This window comes from Acanthisitta chloris, unplaced genomic scaffold (assembly GCF_000695815.1).
Source record: "Acanthisitta chloris isolate BGI_N310 unplaced genomic scaffold, ASM69581v1 scaffold21574, whole genome shotgun sequence".
Taxonomy (NCBI): Eukaryota; Metazoa; Chordata; class Aves; order Passeriformes; family Acanthisittidae; genus Acanthisitta; species Acanthisitta chloris.
In genome coordinates, this window is record NW_008669097.1 from 1,151 (window position 1) to 18,634 (window position 17,484).

Sequence of the window (17,484 nt, forward strand, 5' to 3'; positions counted from 1 at the left end):
GGCAGTGAAATTGTAGAGGAGAAGGTGAATGTCTCTGTGATAACTGAGAATTTAACCTGTATGGAACGACAGCCTTTTGCTGGCTGAACTTTGGGATTGGTGGAGGCAGTGTGGAATCTGTGCCTGTTCCCATCACAGATTCCTGTGAGCCTGTGGACACTGCTGAATCATCAGTGTTGGGTTGGAAGGGACTTAAACATCAGCGAGTTCCAACCCTGTGCCATGGGCAGGGACACCTTCCACCAGCCCAGGTTGCTCCAAGCTGCATCCAGCCTGGCCTGGAACACTCCCAGGGATGGGACATCCCTTCAGACTAACCTCTTGCTGTTCCCAGTTCATCAGTACAGTGTTCCCACTGAAGTGGTAGCCACAGGCTATCTGGATTTTCCTGACCCTTCTAGTAGAGAAATACACAGCCTGACTGACTTGGCCATAGCAGTGTGGGTGGTTTGGGTTGGGTTTGCATGTTTGTTTAGGTGTTTTTTGATACGTTTGGGTTGTTTGGTGTAGCTGCAGTTTTACTGGCAAAGCTGCACCAGTTTGTTGGAGGTGTGCTGGTTTCAGCATTGCAGGGCATGTGTGTTAGAGGTGCCTTAAATGAATTTCTGCAGTTTTAGGGTGTGGATGGTTGGATACTTTATGCATTAAGTACAGGCAGAGTTCACAGAGAATCACTGAGGTTGGGGAGGACCTCTGAGGTCCTCAAGTCCAACCCCTGACCTAACACCACATTGTCAACTAGACCATGGCACTGAGTGCCACATCCAGTGTCTCCTTAACCAAGCTCCTTTTCCATGCTCTGTATCAGATCTGATGCCTTCATTTATCCGTCACGGTCCGACCATTCCAAGACGAACTGATATCTGCCCTCCTGACTCCACTTCTCCTTCCTACACCCCTGGTGGAGATGGAATTGTATCCAGGAACCAGAGCTTCCTCCGGACTCCGGTGCAGAGACCTCCACACGAAATCCTGAGACGGGAGAGCAACAGACTGTCTGCACCTTCCTACCTGGCCAGGAGTTTGGCTGATGTCCCAAGGGAATATGGCTCTTCCTCCCAGTCCTTCCTGACAGAGGGCAATTCCGGGCTGGAAAATGGAGACACCAGTGCCAGGTGTTACTACTACGATCACTTCTACGACGCCCAGCGGAGGCGTCAGGCGAGCGACCGCGCGCACGAGGACTACAGGTATTACGAGCACAGCAGTGATCTCTTCCAGAGGATGTCCCAGAATCATGGGAGGCACACTTCAGGTAAGGATTCAGTCCTGCTTTGGTGAAAAATAGAGATTTGAGAAGAGTTTGTGTTTGATGCTGCTGAGCTTGCGTGTGGAATTAGAACAGTTGTCGTTAAACGCGTCCAGGTAACATTGGGAGTGTGGATCCATTGGGATATTGCAGGGAGGAGAGGCACGAGGGGAGGAATTCATACCCCAGTCCATCAGTCTGGATGATCCAGGTTTTTAGGATCTCTGTAGGACAGAGCTGCTTTTTCATGATGTTTCTGTGGTGTGAGGAATTAGAATGAAGAGTTTATGCTCTTGTATCCAGGAAGGAAAAATGTACTTAAACCAGGATTGATATATTAAGGAAATGGGGTAAGGTGGGGCAAGATTTGGGGGGGCCTCAGCACAAAATTGCTGTCTAGAAGGAATTATACTTATTAGGGAACATCTGCTGTTTTTGTGATGTAGAGAATACCAACAGCTCTAAATTATGACATTGCATCATTATTACTGTTGTTATTAATTGCTGTTGTTATTATTGGTGTTACTGTCGTTATCATAATTATATTTTAGCTATCTTTTTATTTCATTGTTTTAATTCGACCTCAATAATGAAAATCATGTCCTATGAATAGTCAAAGGGAGCAATGACTCCTCTGTGTAATTAGCAAATTGGCACCTAGTTAGAGCTGAAATTCCTAGTCCTTGGCTCCTTTCTTTTAGCTGCTCATATGGTTTGTCAATATGCCTGTTCTGCCCCTCAATTCTGCTGGGACTTGTCCTTGTTTTCTGAACAGCATGAGAGAGAAGAATCCATTCAATATTCCTCTCCTGAAATATGTGATTCTGTATTTGATCCTACAAAAACTATGTCCCAGGAGGAGTTTGAAACAGCTGTTTCAAGCCTGTCAATGATGTACCTTCAGTGGGAAATACTTCCTCACTTGTAATCTGTAAAGGAAATAGTAATTAGTCTCTAGTGAGGTAACTCTCCTGGCCAGAAACATCAATCTGCCAGGAAGGTCATCAACATTTAATGCTGCTGAGCTTGTGTGTAGAGTTAGAACAGTTGTCATTAAACATTTACCTGGTCCAGGTGACATCTGGGAGTGTGTGCTGGGATATTGGAAGGAGAGGCAGGAGGGGAGGAATTCGTACCCCAGTCCATCAGTTTAACCTTCAAATTAGCAGTGTCTGCTGAGGAGACTTAGAAAATGGAGCCAAAAGTGTTTCCTTATTCTTTCTTTTCATTCATCTCCACATGGAATATGAACTCTTCAATTCCTCTTTCAGTTTCAGGAAGAATATTGACTCATGTCTTTCATTTTGTACACCTTACCAACAGTTGTTGCTTTTCCTCAAGAATTGTGTCCCAAAAGCTTAGATTTTCTTTCATCTCACCACTAAGCTACTTTTTATTTGAGTCATCCATTGCCTTCAGTGTTTTCCTTGAGCTCCAGTGATTTGTCTTTAAGTTCTGATTCCTGCATTTCCAGAAAAACCAAGACAGACCTTTTGCTTTCATTGTCTTTGTCTAAATCACATTTTCCTTACAGATCTCCATTGTTGTTTCTGTTTCAACTGATCAAAGTTCATGGAGATAATGGGGGTCAAAATCGCTTAATGCCTACAGCTTCAAATTAAAAGCCTGTTAATTAGCCAGAGCCTGGGAGTGCTGCCTCCTCCCCTTTTCCTCCTCTCCCTCCAGAGTTCCCCTTGGTCAGTTCTGGAATGTTTTGGGTTGATTGCTAAGGAAATACTCCCTGAGGAGCACAAGGTGCAGTTGCTGGTGGTGATACCTCAGATGATTTTCAGGAAGGAGTGGTCTGGAAGTGAAGAGGTGCCTGTGGATTTTGGCTTTCATTCCAAATCAAGATTCTCCTCTTTGGAGAGAGGCTGAAAACATCTTCAAAGTATTGAGTATCTTACTCTTCAAGAAAGTCCTGTGGTTTTCCAGCAGTTGATGTTGACATTGCTGTGTTCTCCCATAGGCATTTCTCCTTGAGGTCATGTTTTCTCTCCCATGCTTCACTTCTACCGTGTCCTCCTTTCCTTTATTTCCATTAAATTTGGGTGTAATTACCAATCTAGTGCTGCAGATTTTTCTGGGCAATGTTTTCAGTTGAGGTATCTCCTAATTTTGTATGTTTAGCTTCCTCTGTGGCATTTTTTTATCTATTTTTTCTTTTGGTGTCCTTTTCAAACTGAATTCTGAGAACCTTTACCTGTCTTTCCTCGCCATCTCTTTCCTCTCTTCTAGGTTAAAGTTTTGGGGAGGTCTGTGGTTGAAGTTATACTCTGCAGTGTAGCTTGGAACTAACTTGTAACCAAGACCTCAGAGTTATTTGTGCCTGGTAAGCTGAAATATTCTTCTGTGTCTGTGAAAATTGCTGAGATTGAAATCGTAGTGTCAAGGCACTTTCTCAGGGTGGATTGTAAAGGAGTTGACTGAGGGGGGAAAAAAACCCAGTGAACAGAGAATCCAGTGTTAAATAGGTGAAAATGTGGTCAAAATCAGTTAATCTTGTGGACTGCACCCCTTGGAAACTGCAGACTGCTGCTCATGTTTAATATAAGAGCAAAACACACACAAATTATGATATGAGACCTATTTAGACCTCAGTACTTTTCTGTTTGTGCACACTTCTCTCTCAGTTGTAAACAGTTCCTGCCCTGTTCTTCTTATGCGCTGATTTTGCAGTAATTTCGCAGTAATTCTTGCAGCTCTCAGAGTGTTTCCTGTCATTTCCTAGCTGTGAATTTCTGCCTGCCTGGCACGCCTCATTCCCTCTGACAAAAGAGGTACTTTTGCTCAGGAAGTTCCTTCAGAAGCTCTGGAATGGATTGGGGAGGCCTAGGACCCACAGACCTAGGAGGGTAGTTACTGCAACTCCCTTTTGCTGTTTTATTACTGCTTACTGCCTTCAAATTAAACAGTTTGTTCTTCTTCTCTTCCTGTTCATCCTGCTGCGATGAGGGGAAGGGAGAGGGTTTTGGCATCCTGAAAAAAAGGCTCTCAAGACAATTGGGCTGATTAAAGACAAATAATGTGTTGCTCAATGTGTTCCTCCACGCTGAGATTTGGTTGGAGCCAATGTGGGGAGTTGATGGGCTCTGAGCCCTCTCTGCCTACATCAGCTCTTCCTAACTTAGAGTGGTTTTCCTCTTTTCCCTTTGTGCTGGTGATAGGATTTTTGTCCTTCCTACCCTGCAGACTGAAGAACTGCCCTTTGCTGGCCTGGAAATGTTTGCTCCTAAGGACTTTGAGTTCTTTCCAGGCTGAGTTCCCTTAGAGCAAACCCCTTCCCTAGGCTGGGAAAGCTTTGACATATGTCCCTTCCAGTTCTCTTTGTTCCACCCTGACAGAACACACCAAACACAACTTCCTTGACTGAAGAAGACACTACAGGCTTTTCCCATTTGTGACTTGATCAGCTTAAAACACATTTTGAAGAGAAGGAATTCTTTGCACTGATAAAATGCACTGGAATGTGGTGCCCAGTGTGAAATAATTAATTCAAGGCCTTCAGCTGAAGATTCTGTATTTTAGAAATGGAAGGAAATAGCAAAGCCTCAAATAATTTCAGTATTGATGTTCCTTAAAAGCAGCAGCTTTTCAAAACCAAGAAATCCCCATGATATGCCCCATGTACACACCATTATGTGATAAATCATGTGCTAATAATCCATTATAAGGAGAGCTAGGGAATGAGGCTGGAAAAGCTCTAAAGAGAAAACCTGGGAAGGATTTACAGCTTCAGAAAATCAAATTACTTTCTGACCATCACTGAGATTTGGCGGTGTCACTCTGGGGGATTTATAAAGGGCAGTGCTCATCCCTGAGCAGAGGAACAGAGATATTTTTAATGTGTGGAAAAAGCAGATAATTTAAGGAATTCTGTTCCTTGGGAGAGCAGGAAGAACGAGGATTTCTATCTCCTTATGGATAAAACAGTGTGTGAGCCAGAAACCCTGAGAGCTGCAGTGACCTGGTTCAACTAGTCTGGTTGTGCTTATCCTGTGGTGGAGATCATGTCCTCCATCCATAAAAAAAAATCCCAGGTTTTACACCAGATGTTTGAAGAAAAATAGTTCAAGTTGTATGTTTATACATAAATCTGGCACCAGGGAATATCCTTGGGGTGTGCAATAAAATCCTATGTGGAGCTTTGGGCTGGTAGGAAAATGGTTTATGGCTAAGACTTTACCTGGAATTTCAAGCCAGTAGTGTCATTCTTGGGAATATGCCACAAAAAAAGCAGTGTTCACACTCCATGGCTTAGAGATGTCTTGGAACTTTTTTCTTGGGCTTATACTTTGGAAAAGATCTCATGGGAATTTACCCCTAGTGTTGTTCAGTCTGATTATTGATACTTACATGTGTATATGTATATAAAGTCAATTTTCCTCTTCTCTTCTTGTCCAAATCACAGCAGGAACTTTTTCTCTTACCTGTGTATCCACTTTCCCTCCAAGGAGCCTCCTGAGGTTTATCAGGAAAACCAACATCCAATTTCTTTTGATGTCTAATAACTCCAATTCTAGAAGCAAATCTCAAACTGGACTAACAGTTGAATTTGATGCTGCAGTGAGTTGATGGCTGTAAGACACTGAACATCAGCATCCAAAAACGTAGAGCCCAGAGTATTTCACTGTGATCTGTGATTCTAAGGGGAAAAATGATAGTCTGCATCCTGAAGTAAATAATTGGCCTTGGAATGCTGTGCACAACTGGTAACTGCTACAGCTGTAGGAGTTTATTTTCCTGGTATTGCTCTGCTGCTTCGTAAGTGGAAATGAAACAAAACTGAGCTGCCATTGGGAGAATCCATGTGGCAGGAGAACTCCTGGTGCAGGGCATAGCACCTCTTCTGAGTGCTGAACAGCACTAACCTTTACCCCAAGGAATAACCCAAAAATATCTGTATTTGCTGCTGGAATTGGGTTAGGATTAAGAAGGAACTGTAAGGGAAATACAACATGTGCTGGTTGAACAGTAAACAGAAAGATATGTTTATGCCTTTAGGAAAGTTCTTTCCCCCCAGTCAAGTCTGTGTGTTCAGATCTGGCAGTGTTAATAGTCCCTATTTATATGCACATGGAATTACAAGCAGTTAATTGGAGAAAATCCTGAATCTGTTTATCCAAAGCTCAGGATTTCCAAGAGGCTGAAATGTTTGTGTTCTGTCAGTGGAATGAAAACAAACCCAGTGACATAACTAGTGGGGGACTGAAATAGCTTCCCTGCCCCAGTGCTGCCAAAGGTCAGGAAAAGCCTCCAGGATGTTTCTGTTCTCTGGAAGTAAAGGTCTGTCTTACTCAATCCCAAGTAGACATGGACACAGCCTTCAGCTTCCCTTAATGAAGCTGACAAGTAGGTAAGTACTGAAACAAGAGGAAATACTTTCAGGCCAAACAGTTAGAACACAACAAGGCTGGAAAAGAGTGGTGGATGAGCACAGAGTTCTAAAGGACAGTACTCAGGAGGACCTTTGTGAGGGGGTTTTAATCGGATTGGGATTTATCCAATTGCTTTGGAGCCTTGCTGGGAGTTTCTTGTTGCTGATTTGCTATATTTGATTACAAAATCCAGAGAAACTCTGCCTTTCCCTTCCCTGCTCCAAAATAGTCACACAAAACTGATATTTCTGAGCAAACAGGAGGAAGGGGATATGTTCCTGTCAGTAAACCTGGAGGGGGTGATGGAGATGCTTCTGAAAAAGTGGGAACAGTGGCTCCCAAATCCTTCTGGTTGTGAAATACTAACACACCAGAGATGAATTCTGTGGTTGAGCCGACGCATTTGGCTGTGGGAAAGATAATTGGAACTCTTTAAAGCCAGAGGCTCTTTACTGTGCGAGCTGAAGGCAACTACTAACAGGGATTTTAAAGCACATCCAGGAGGTAGTGGATTCCCAGGAATGCAAAGAGATGTGCCAAATTTTTGGTTACTCCCTGAGTTTTTGTGATTGGGGATTTTTGGGTGGTTTTAATTAGTTTTCTGTAATTTCTCTTACGGCTTTTATTTCAACTAGTTTCTTCCTCAGGATCTGTAGTACAGAGATCCTGAATGGATCCAGCTTTTCCCTGGTTACTGCTGCCATTTTTGGCCCTAATTCCACCCTTTCCAGGGATAATACTCAGTGCAGGGTAGTGTTAGCCTCCCTTGCCCCTCCTCCTGTTTTACCTCATCCTGTTGCTGTTTGACTGGTTCATCTGAAAAGCTTTGTTGGTGTTCAGGGATTTTTCTAGCCAGATATGTAATTCCTGGCTGTAACTGGATAAAGAAAGAGCTGTAGGGTTTTTTTGCAGATAAATGATGTGTAAACATTGCATTAAGAGGAATTTGTGGAAAGCTTTAACGAAACACCAATCTCCCTGTTTTTCAGGCATTGGGAGAGTTGCTGCTACATCCCTAGGAAACTTAACAAATCACAGTTGTGAGGATTTACCTCTCCCTCCTGGCTGGACAGTGGACTGGACTATGCGAGGAAGGAAGTACTACATAGACCACAACACTAACACAACTCACTGGAGTCATCCCCTGGAGAGGGAAGGGCTCCCCCCGGGCTGGGAGCGAGTGGAGTCCGTGGAATTTGGGGTGTACTACGTGGATCACATCAATAAGAGAGCTCAGTACAAACATCCCTGTGCTCCTAGGTAAGGCAGCTCAGGTGTGGAACGAGGGTGTTGCTCCTCAGTCACTCAGAGCAGCTCTTCAGCTGTGAGGAAAACAGCAAAGCTGCTGGGAAGGGAATTGAGTTGTAGACTGGCAAGAAGCTTGATGAGGTGTTCCTGGAGACTCCCTGAGCATCTGAAATGGGAACTAAGTCTTGTCTAGAGTGGAAATTGGTGTTTAGCTACTCAGAATTTCAAGGTAAAAGGAAGTTATTGTGCACCAAAGGGTAAAATAAAGTTGTTATACACCAAAGGGAAAGTTACAATACACCAAAGGAAAAATAAAATTACTAAGCATCAAAGGGAAAAAAAGTTATTATACACCAAAGGTAAAAGAGTTGTTAGATCTGATGTGTATTCACTTTAACTTCTTCCACTGCATTTATTTTGCTGTTACCCAGGAAGATGAAGCTTATTCATATGTGGCACAAAAGATAAGTATATGATCTCTATATATAGATCTATGAGAATGTCTTTGTGGAGTAACTCTTAGCTGTTGCCTCAGTGCATTAGTTCTGACATACTAAACAGTGAATTATTTGGCTGAATCAATACTTTTTAATGCTTTAAAAGCAAATCTGCTGCTGTGCTGTGCAGGTACCAGGCCCCAGGTGAGTGGGTCTGAGGTGAATTTCACACTGATTGCAGTGAAATGCCAAGTTGCTCAGTCCAGGCCTGCTGAAGCAACACGCCCCGTGTGGTTACATCATCAGCCATTCCTCGTGCTAATGTGTGTGCAGTGCTGCCAGCTCAGTGCTGTTGGAGTGTCTGGGCCCTGCTGGAGCTCACAGCCTGTCCCTGTGTCCGTTGCAGCGTTCCCCGTTACGATCAGCCTCCCCCTGTGTCCTACCAGCCACAGCAAGAGAGGAGCCAACCCCTGCTGGTCCCTGCCAACCCCTACCACACTGCTGAGATCCCTGACTGGCTTCAGGTCTACGCCAGAGCTCCTGTCAAGTGAGAGTTTTGCTTTTTTTATTTCTGCATTTCGCACTTAAAAGGAAAACAAATGGGTTTCCTTGGCTGAAAGTGGAGCTCGTGCTGCTCTCTGGTTTTGAGCTGTACCAAGTGTTTGTCATGTTACTTTGCTTTCTTAAACCATCACCGTACTTGGAGCTCACATGTGCCACAGAATGCTGTCAGAGTTGAGATACCTTTCAGGGTATTTCTGAGAACAGTACCAGGTGCCTAGAAAATATGTGAAACATTGTAGGTGTAACTTCTTCCTGTCTGTCTTACTCATTTCTGAAAAACACCTATATTCTTTAAGTGCTTTAAGAACCTGAGTCATAAAATCATCACTGGCTGGTCTGAACTTTTAAGTTCATCCAGTCCCACCCCCTGCCATGGGCAGGGACACCTTCCACTAGCCCAGGTTGCTCCAAGCCCCATCCAACCTGACCTGGAACACTCCCAGGGATGGGGCAGTCACTGCTTCTCTGGGCAACCTGTGCCAGAGCCTCAGCACCCTCACAGCCAGCAATTCCTTCCCGCTATGCCACCTATCCCTGCCCTCTGGCAGTAGGAAGCCTTTCCCTGTGTCCTGTCCCTCCATGCCACAGTCCCTCTGCAGCTCTCTTGGAGCCCCTTTAGGCTCTGAGAGGCTGAATACAGACTGACATCTATAGTTCTGTCCAAGAAATTTAATTATAAACTAAGTGGTAATAAAAAGTCCTTTTGTTAAAGAAACTGCAGCAGGAGCAAGGAATCTCCTCCAAGGAAAGACTGGAGTCAGCATACTGAACCAGATTACATTTTCTCTTGGGAACAGCTCTGCAGAACAGTAACACTAAATAGAAAAGCACTAAAAAATCCAGAAAAGGTTTCATAATTATGAAATCCTGTGTTTTTCATAAGGAGAATGTGAAGAGACTCAACAAGCAGGTCAGTCTGTACTGCAAATTCAGGCTGTGTGTGATGTTCAGTGACTTGCACTGAAAAAAAATCCTCTTTTTTTTTGTCTGCTTCTAGTAACTACAGCCTGAATGGGTTGTATTCCTCCCTGTGACTGCTGGGCTTGCCCATAAATGTTTACATTGCCCTAGGATCCACCAGGGCACACTGAGTTCCTGCAGCCTGTGGCAGGATTTGTTTCCTAGAAATACCTTCAGGGTTAGTTTTTGTTTCCACAAGTTTCTCTAAAGGATAAGAATTCTGACCACTGGAAAAGCCTAATGGAGAGTTTAGTAGGTATTAGCCAAAATTCTTCCTTATTTTTAGGAAGAAGTTCTTGGCTGTGAGGGTGGTGATGCACTGGCACAGGTTGCCCAGAGCAGCTGTGGCTGCTCCATCCCTGGGAGTGTTCCAGGCCAGGCTGGATGGGGCTTGGAGCAACCTGGGCTGGTGGAAGGTGTCCCTGCCCATGTCCTTTTCCCTCTCTCTTGGCATCTCTCAGAGTTTGAGTGCAGCTCTTGGAGTCTCACACAGTGGCATCAAGACTCCAAACTTGCATTTAACCCTTTGACTCTCAATTTGAGCATTTCTCCACCTCCCGTGTCAGGTATCCTGGTCTGGTAGGTGTTTCCAGTGTGCACCTGTGGGACTGTGAGGGCCCAAGAATTCCTTCCTTGTCTGAGAGATCACAGTTCAGATCCTTTCCCACCTCTTTTGGAGCAGGGATCCACATCCAGGGCTTTCTTCCTCCAGCCCTGCCTAACAGGCTGTAGATATTCAGGGCAGGTCAGTGTCTCTTGTGTTGAAATTGTCCTGGTTTATATCAAGTACTCCTTGGAAAACCCCTGGAGACAGGGAATTCTGGCTGCTTAGTGTCTAGTAACCTCCTGTTTCTCAACCTGTGATTCAGCTCATGATGAGTGGGAAAGGAGAGGGAAAGGTGTTATCCATATAACTCAACAATCAGGTGCTCCCAAAGGTAGTTGTACCTGGAATCCTCCTAAAGGAGATGAGATTCCAAGTGAGTTGTATGTGCTTAGAAGGACTTGGCAAATCAGGAAAGGACATTATTGCAGGGATAATGGAAGCACACCAGGACTTGCTTTTCTCAAAGTGGCATTAAATACCTGTTGTGGATTATTGCTGCTAATTAACCAGGAGGGGTTAATTGGAGGGGTTGAGAGGCCAAGAGTGCTGGTTAGAGCTGGAAGGAGAACACTTTGGGAACAAAGGTTGGTTGTGAGGGAAGGCTGGCAGTGTCCTGTCCTCTGGGAGGTCCCTGCTGGGCTGCTGGAGTCACTTGTTTTTGCTGTGCAACTCCAACAGATGTTTTAGGCTAAATCTTCAAGGCTTGTTGGGAATGGAATTCCTGGTTTAATGCCTCCAAAATGCAGCATCAGAGAATCCCAGAATGACTTGGGTTGGAAGGATTTTAAGACCACCCAGTGCCAACCCCCTGCCCTGGGCAGGGACACCTCCCACCAGAGCAGGTTGCTCAAGGCTTTAGCCAACCTGGCTGTGAACACTGCCAGGGCTGGGGCAGCCACAGCCTCCCTGGGCAGCCTGGGACAGTGTCTCACCAGCCTCACAGGGAAAACTTCTGCCTGAGATCTACCCTAATTTTTCCCTCCTTCAGTATGAACCTGTTACTCCTTGTCCTGTCCCTGCAGCTCCTAACCAAGAGTCCCTCTGCAGCTTCCCTGCAGCCCCTTCAGCTCCTGGCAAGTGCTCTGAGGTCTCCACACAACAGCCCAAACTTCCTCAGTCTGTTTTTGTGCAACAAACTGTGATGTTCCTCCAACTCACTTTGGAGATGGAGAAACTGTGATGTTCCTCCAAGTCCCTTTAAGGCACAACTCCCTGTTTTGGGGGTTAATTCCTTCTTTCTTCCCATAAATTGGGCTGTAGAGTGACGAGCACAGTAGGAGAACCATGTGGCTAAACCCTCTGTCCTCTCCCCCAGGTACGACCACATCCTGAAGTGGGAGCTGTTCCAGCTGGCAGACCTGGACACGTACCAGGGGATGCTGAAGCTGCTGTTCATGAAGGAGCTGGAGAGGATTGTGAAGCTGTACGAGGCCTACAGGCAGGCTCTGCTCTCCGAGCTGGAGCACCGCAAGCAGCGGCTGCAGCGCTACGCACAGCAGCACGGCAAGAACTTCTGAGCTGGCACCTCTCCGGACAAACAGACTCTTTTGGAGGACACTCAAGAGCTTTAAAAGGTTTTTCAACTTCCAAACTCTGACAAAGTGCTTTTGTTGAGAAGGCAGCTTATTTTTGTTGACGTTGCACCTTTGTTGTTACCCTCTTGGATATTTTTCTACATGTATTATGTTTTGTTTATAATAATGAGATTATTTGTTAATCCTTTTGTTTCCATGCAAGGAGTAGTTTGTTATCCTGAAAAACCAGTGTGTGGAGTTTGATTCCAGACCCCTGATCCTGGTCTCTTTCCTTGCAGTCAGCTGCAGTATTAAAAGCTGACTCTGTATTTTTTTAGATGCAACTGTCATGTCCTTGGCTTCCAAACAGTGTCCAAATCCAAACGGTTAGTTCAAGGGGATTTCCCTGAGGATTTGGGATCCCTCTCCTGAGAGCTCTGCTCTTTGTTTACAGCTTTAATGTACAGAAAACACTGATGTGTTCCTGGTCAGGAGCACCCAGGAGCTGACTCCCCTGCTGGAACTGAAGCCCGAGTTGCCTTATTTTTTACTTTAACTCATTACTACTTCAGATTTACTACTAGTTTTCACAGCAATTAGTCAGAGGGAGAACACTTGGACCCTCCTAAAGACCAAGATCTCTAAGCAGAGTGCTTTAAAGCCTAGGAAATCTGCATTTCACAAGACCCGCTCTGGTGGACCGGCTGTGCCTCCCCCGGGGAGAATCAGGGATGTAACAGCAATTAACTGTTTTATAATGAGCTTTTTGTCTTCTGTTCAAGCTCCTCACTTGGGGGAAGATTTTTAATTGTACAGTTACCCTCTCCAGTCTTTCCATTTGGTTCATTAACTGTCCTGAAATGTTATTTATGGATTCTTTTCAGTGCAATAAACATTGCAGACAAAAAAATAGTACATTTCTTGTAAATCCTATTAATTCAATAAAAATCATTTTGGTCCATGAGTAAAGCATTTTCTGAGTGAGTTTTTGGGTGGTTTAGTACATCAAGTAAAGGGTTCTTAGAAGCAGTAAAAGCCACTTGGGGTTGGGATGGTCTGAGCTGAGTGAGGGGATGAGTGATGGGCTGAGTGTGCTGCACCCTGGGTCTGTCAGAGGGTAAAGTCCCCTTAAAACACCAACTCTGATGTCCCAAATGAAACCAAACCTGTTAAAGCCCCAAAGGAAAAACCTCTTGCCTTGTTAGTCAATAATAATTCCCTGCAAAACCAACTCCTTAGGAACCAAAAGCAAACTTTAATAGTCCTGACAATAAAAGAATAGAACTGTACCACGTGTCCTATGCACTAACATGGATAAATATGTACAGAAATACAGTGAAACTTCCTCCAACACAGCTACAAAGTGACACCTTGTGCAGACAAAACAGGCACGGCCTCGTTCCTCACAGCATCGTTACACACCACAGCAAAGTGCCCTGACAGTGTCTCATAAAGCAAGTTAATACACCTTTAATTATGTTTATGTAATTAAACAGTTAATCCAAGGAGAAAAGAAAATGTGGTTACATGTTATAACTCCTTCAAGTACCTGAAATAATTGGCTTTTGGAGAAGCTTTCAGCCTTTTTAGTTGCAGTGTCATGGAAATGATCATTTCCTCAGTGATAACTAATTAAGAAGGGGGAAATAAGGCTCCATGACTGAGCTGGGAATCGCTGGGTAGGACAACTCAAAGCACGTGTGGCTGCAGCAGTGCCAGGATGTACGTACGGACAGGACAGATCCATGCTGGCACCTTCCCGGCGCGCTCCGCCCCTGCTCCCGGCAGGATGAGGTGTGGGGCCAGGAGGAGAGGGCTGTGCCTCCATCATGCATCCACGGGAAGGGGTTACACCTTCTTCCTCTCGGAGCCGTCGGCAGGTTCGGCTCTCTGGGCCGGGAAGGCCTGGTGGTACAGGTGCCGGTGCGTGGCGGCCGCGCTGTACAGCTTGTACAAGGCCTGGGGAGAGACACACGGGTCACTTGTGTCCCCACAGGCTGGCAAAAACTCTGAGATCATTGAGTCCAAGGTATGACCTAACCCCACCATGTCAACCAGACCATGGCACCAAGTGCCACGTCCAGTCTCTCCTTAAACCCCTCCAGGGATGGTGACTCCACCACCTCCCTGGGTAGCACATTCCAGTGTCTAATCACCCTTTCTGGGAAGAAAATTCTAACCTAAACCTCCCCTGGTGCATCTTGAGGCCACATCCTCTCCTCCTTTCACTGGCTGTCTGGGAGAAAAGACTGATCCCACCTGGCTACAACTTCCTGTCAGGGAGCGGGAGAGTGGTAAGGTCATGCCTGAGCCTCCTCTTTTCCAGGCTAAACACCACCAGTTCCCTCAGCCTCTCCTCACAGGCCTGGTGTTCCAGACCCTTCAGTCAACCCTGCCCATGTTCCCAAGCTCATGCCACAGCAGCCAGGCCCAGCCCACCACATTCTGTGTGTTCTCTACACCAGTTTGACTCTGACAGTGTGCAACACACAGAGATCTCCAGCTCGCTGATTCAGGACCCAAGGGAACAGATGGAGCTGTATCAGGGGAGTTTAGGCTGGATATCAGGAACAGGTTCTTCCCCCAGAGGGTGTTTGGGCACTGGAACAGCTCCCCAGGGCAGTGGTCACAGCCCCAAGGCTGACAGAGCTCAGGGAGTGTTTGGCCAATGCTCTCAGGCACAGGGTACATTGTTGGGGTGTCCTGGCCAGGGTAGGAGTTGGATTCTGATCCTTGTGGGTCACTTCCAGCTCAGGATACTTTGTGATTCTACAAATCTAATTTTTCAAACATCTCACCCCCTCTGGGCTGAATTAAATCAGTAATTTGGAGTACTAGTGAGGCACTTCCAGGGGTTGTTTTTCCCTAGGCATTTCACACACAGGAGGTTCAATTCCTGCAGCCTCAGCATTTGCTTTACCCCACCAGGCAGACCTGAACGCCATCACACTGAGGGCTCTGGGGTGTGACAGGTCATTGTCCTGATCCTTTTTCTGCTGGTGATGCAGATTTTATTTTTTTTCTTCCTTCTGATGTTACCATTTCCCATTTGCACTGGAGTGACGCCAGACCAGAGGACACAGAGTGGCTGTGGTGCTGCACCAGAGCAGTCACAGGTTCATTGCCCACACACAACTGATGTGACAGGACTGAAATAAGGCTCTGAGCCCCAGGAGGGTGACAGGAGAGTAAACCTCTGTCCCCCACCCTGGGGTGGTCTGTATCCCAGAGCACATGGCACAGGAGATGCCAAGACTGGGCCTGGCTGCAGAGGACTTGGTGTGAAAGGCAATCATACCTCTAAGATTCTCATGTCAAATGAACTTGGCACTGGGGAGGAAAAACACCCAACCAAAAACCTACCAGCTCCTGCTGGGAAGCTCTAGTGAGCCAGGATTAGCTCTGGAAGGGGTGGGAAGAGGCACAAGACCAGCAGGAACCTGCACATGTTCCTCGTGCTCAGGGTGTGAGTGAAGCAGGAGCTGCAGCGAGGAGGAGGTTGAGGGGATAACTCCTGGGGTGTCCAGGGTGATGCTGAGCACATCCCAAATGGGCTGTAGGGAGCAGAGGTATTCTGGGATTGCTTGGGAACACAGTGGACTGATGGAGGAGACTTCACACAGTGTTTCTTTACTGAAAATTCACCTCCAAACCATAAGTGACCTTGCAGCATTTTGGGCTATTTTTGGCTTCTCTTTGATGCCAAACCAGCCTCACAGTGCAGATTTTAACTTGACAGGGTTTGTTCAAGAGCTCATCGACAGCAAAGTCTGTTCTGCCTCTTGCTGGTGCTGGTATCAGTGGGGCACCAAAAAGGCTGCCCTGGCTGTGGGGGAAGGAATGGGTTCATTTTTACCTGTTTTTGGTTTTTAAAGGCATTTTGGGCCTGTTGGAGCCGCTCCAGCTTTCTTTGAGAGGAATTCTCCACATAGCTCAGTGGCTCGGCAGTGTGTTGGCACTGCCAGGAGGAGGTGGCAGGCTCTGGTGACACGATGAAGGATGGAGCTGTCCTCTGTCACACGCTGCACTAATGTGTGTGTGCAGCACTGCTGGGGAGTGAGGAGTCTGTCCTGGGTCCATCTGACCCACACATGGCTGTGCCCAAACACAGGGCCAGCGGCCCTGGGTGCCAGTCGCACAGGGAGCTTGGCACTGCGATCCTGTGGCACTGAGCAAGCAGAGCCACAAGGAGCCTGGGATAGGAGGGGCTGCTGTGGCTCTGCTCATGGAATCATGGAATGGTTTGGTTTGCAAGGACCTTAAAGAACATCTCATCCCACCCCCTGCCATGGGCAGAGACACCTTCCACCAGCCCAGGTTGCTCCAAACCCCATCCAACCTGGCCTGGAACACTCCCAGGGATGGGGCAGTCACTGCTTCTCTGGGCAACCTGTGCCAGTGCCTCAGCACCCTCACAGGGAGGAATTCCTTCCCAATATCCCATCTAGCCCTGCCCTCTGGTCTGTCGGTGTGAAGCCATTTCCCCTTGTCCTGTTGTTCCAGGACCTTGTCGAGAGTCCCTCTCCAACTCTCTTAGAGCCCATTGAGGCACTGGAAGAGGCTCTGAGGTCTGCCTTCTCTTCTCCAGACTGAGCACCCTCAGCTCTCCCAGCCTGGCTCCATAGCAGAGGTGCTCCAGGCATGGAGGCTCCTGTACTGCTGGTGCTACAGAACAAACTGCTGTTTGGGTGTGACCTCTCAGCACAACAGGAAAATCCCCAAACAAAACTGATGGGATGAAAATCCCCATCCTAACATCACTCTCCCTGCCCGTATCTCTCCCCCACTTGGCTCCCAGCACTGCCTGGAACACAGGCATCTAACCATTCCCCAGGCATCTGGAACTGCCTGGAACACAGACATCTAACCATTCCCCAGGCATCTGGATCACAGGAACACCCAGAGCCAGCCAGGACACAGTTACTGCCCAGAGCCCTCGTGACCCCCAACCCCTCCACAATCCCAATGGCAGCACCATAGCCCAAACATGCATCTGCATCCCACTTTTCCTGAGAATCCAGGGCCCAGCTGGCCCTTGGGAACATGCAGAGAACAAGTGCCACTTACCTCATTTGTGCTTCCCTGGAGAGAGGCATTGGGAAGGGGAGACAAAGAGAAAGAAACATCTCTGTGTATCACGTGTGTCCGTGGGAGCACATGGAGCTCAGCCCTGGTGCCACCATGGCTGTGTGTTCCCAGGGGGCTCATCCCAAACAGCTGTCCCTCTTCCAGGACCCCTCACTGCTCCATCCATCCCTGCAGTACCCAGTCCCACTTCCATAGGCTTTGAAACCCCTTGGGGCACTGAGGCACCAGCCCTGTGGCTCGTGGTGGGCAAAGCCACACTGCCCAACCCAGCACCTCCCATCTGCACAGCTCCTTCTCCAGAAAACTTTCCCTCCACTTGGAAAGCTATGGAGGCCAGTGAAAACCATGGAGCAGCTCCAGGCACTTTAACCTCTTTATTTTCCCCCAGCTGGGCATGTTACAAGCAGGCAGTGCCTCTGGCTGTGTCCTGTTCCTGCTG

The 17,484-nt window shown here is 46.9% G+C and overlaps 2 protein-coding genes across 2 annotated transcripts in view; one reads left to right on the plus strand and one right to left on the minus strand.

The window, feature by feature from the left end:
• The first annotated feature begins 813 nt into the window (after positions 1 to 813).
• Positions 814 to 11,960, plus strand: SAV1 (salvador family WW domain containing protein 1). Its single transcript, XM_009073198.1, has 4 exons — positions 814 to 1,255; positions 7,617 to 7,887; positions 8,719 to 8,859; positions 11,759 to 11,960. Exons 1-4 carry the CDS (start codon positions 814 to 816, stop codon positions 11,958 to 11,960), a joined length of 1,056 nt encoding a protein of 351 aa, XP_009071446.1.
• Positions 11,961 to 13,805: 1,845 nt separating this feature from the next.
• ATL1 (atlastin GTPase 1) overlaps positions 13,806 to 17,484 on the minus strand; it is a gene marked incomplete at its 5' end in the record, with an annotated part of 18,114 nt that continues 14,435 nt past the window's right edge. The window contains 2 exon segments of the mRNA XM_009073199.1: positions 13,806 to 13,916; positions 17,025 to 17,039. Coding sequence (XP_009071447.1) covers positions 13,806 to 13,916; positions 17,025 to 17,039 — 126 coding nt within the window.

Coding starts and splice junctions, on each gene's coding strand:
- SAV1 (XM_009073198.1), top strand. CDS start 814: ATGCCTTCATTTATCCGTCACGGTCCGACCATTCCAAGACGAACTGAT. Junction 1,256..7,616: donor TCATGGGAGGCACACTTCAG/GTAAGGATTCAG, acceptor CCTGTTTTTCAG/GCATTGGGAGAGTTGCTGCT. Junction 8,860..11,758: donor TACGCCAGAGCTCCTGTCAA/GTGAGAGTTTTG, acceptor CCTCTCCCCCAG/GTACGACCACATCCTGAAGT.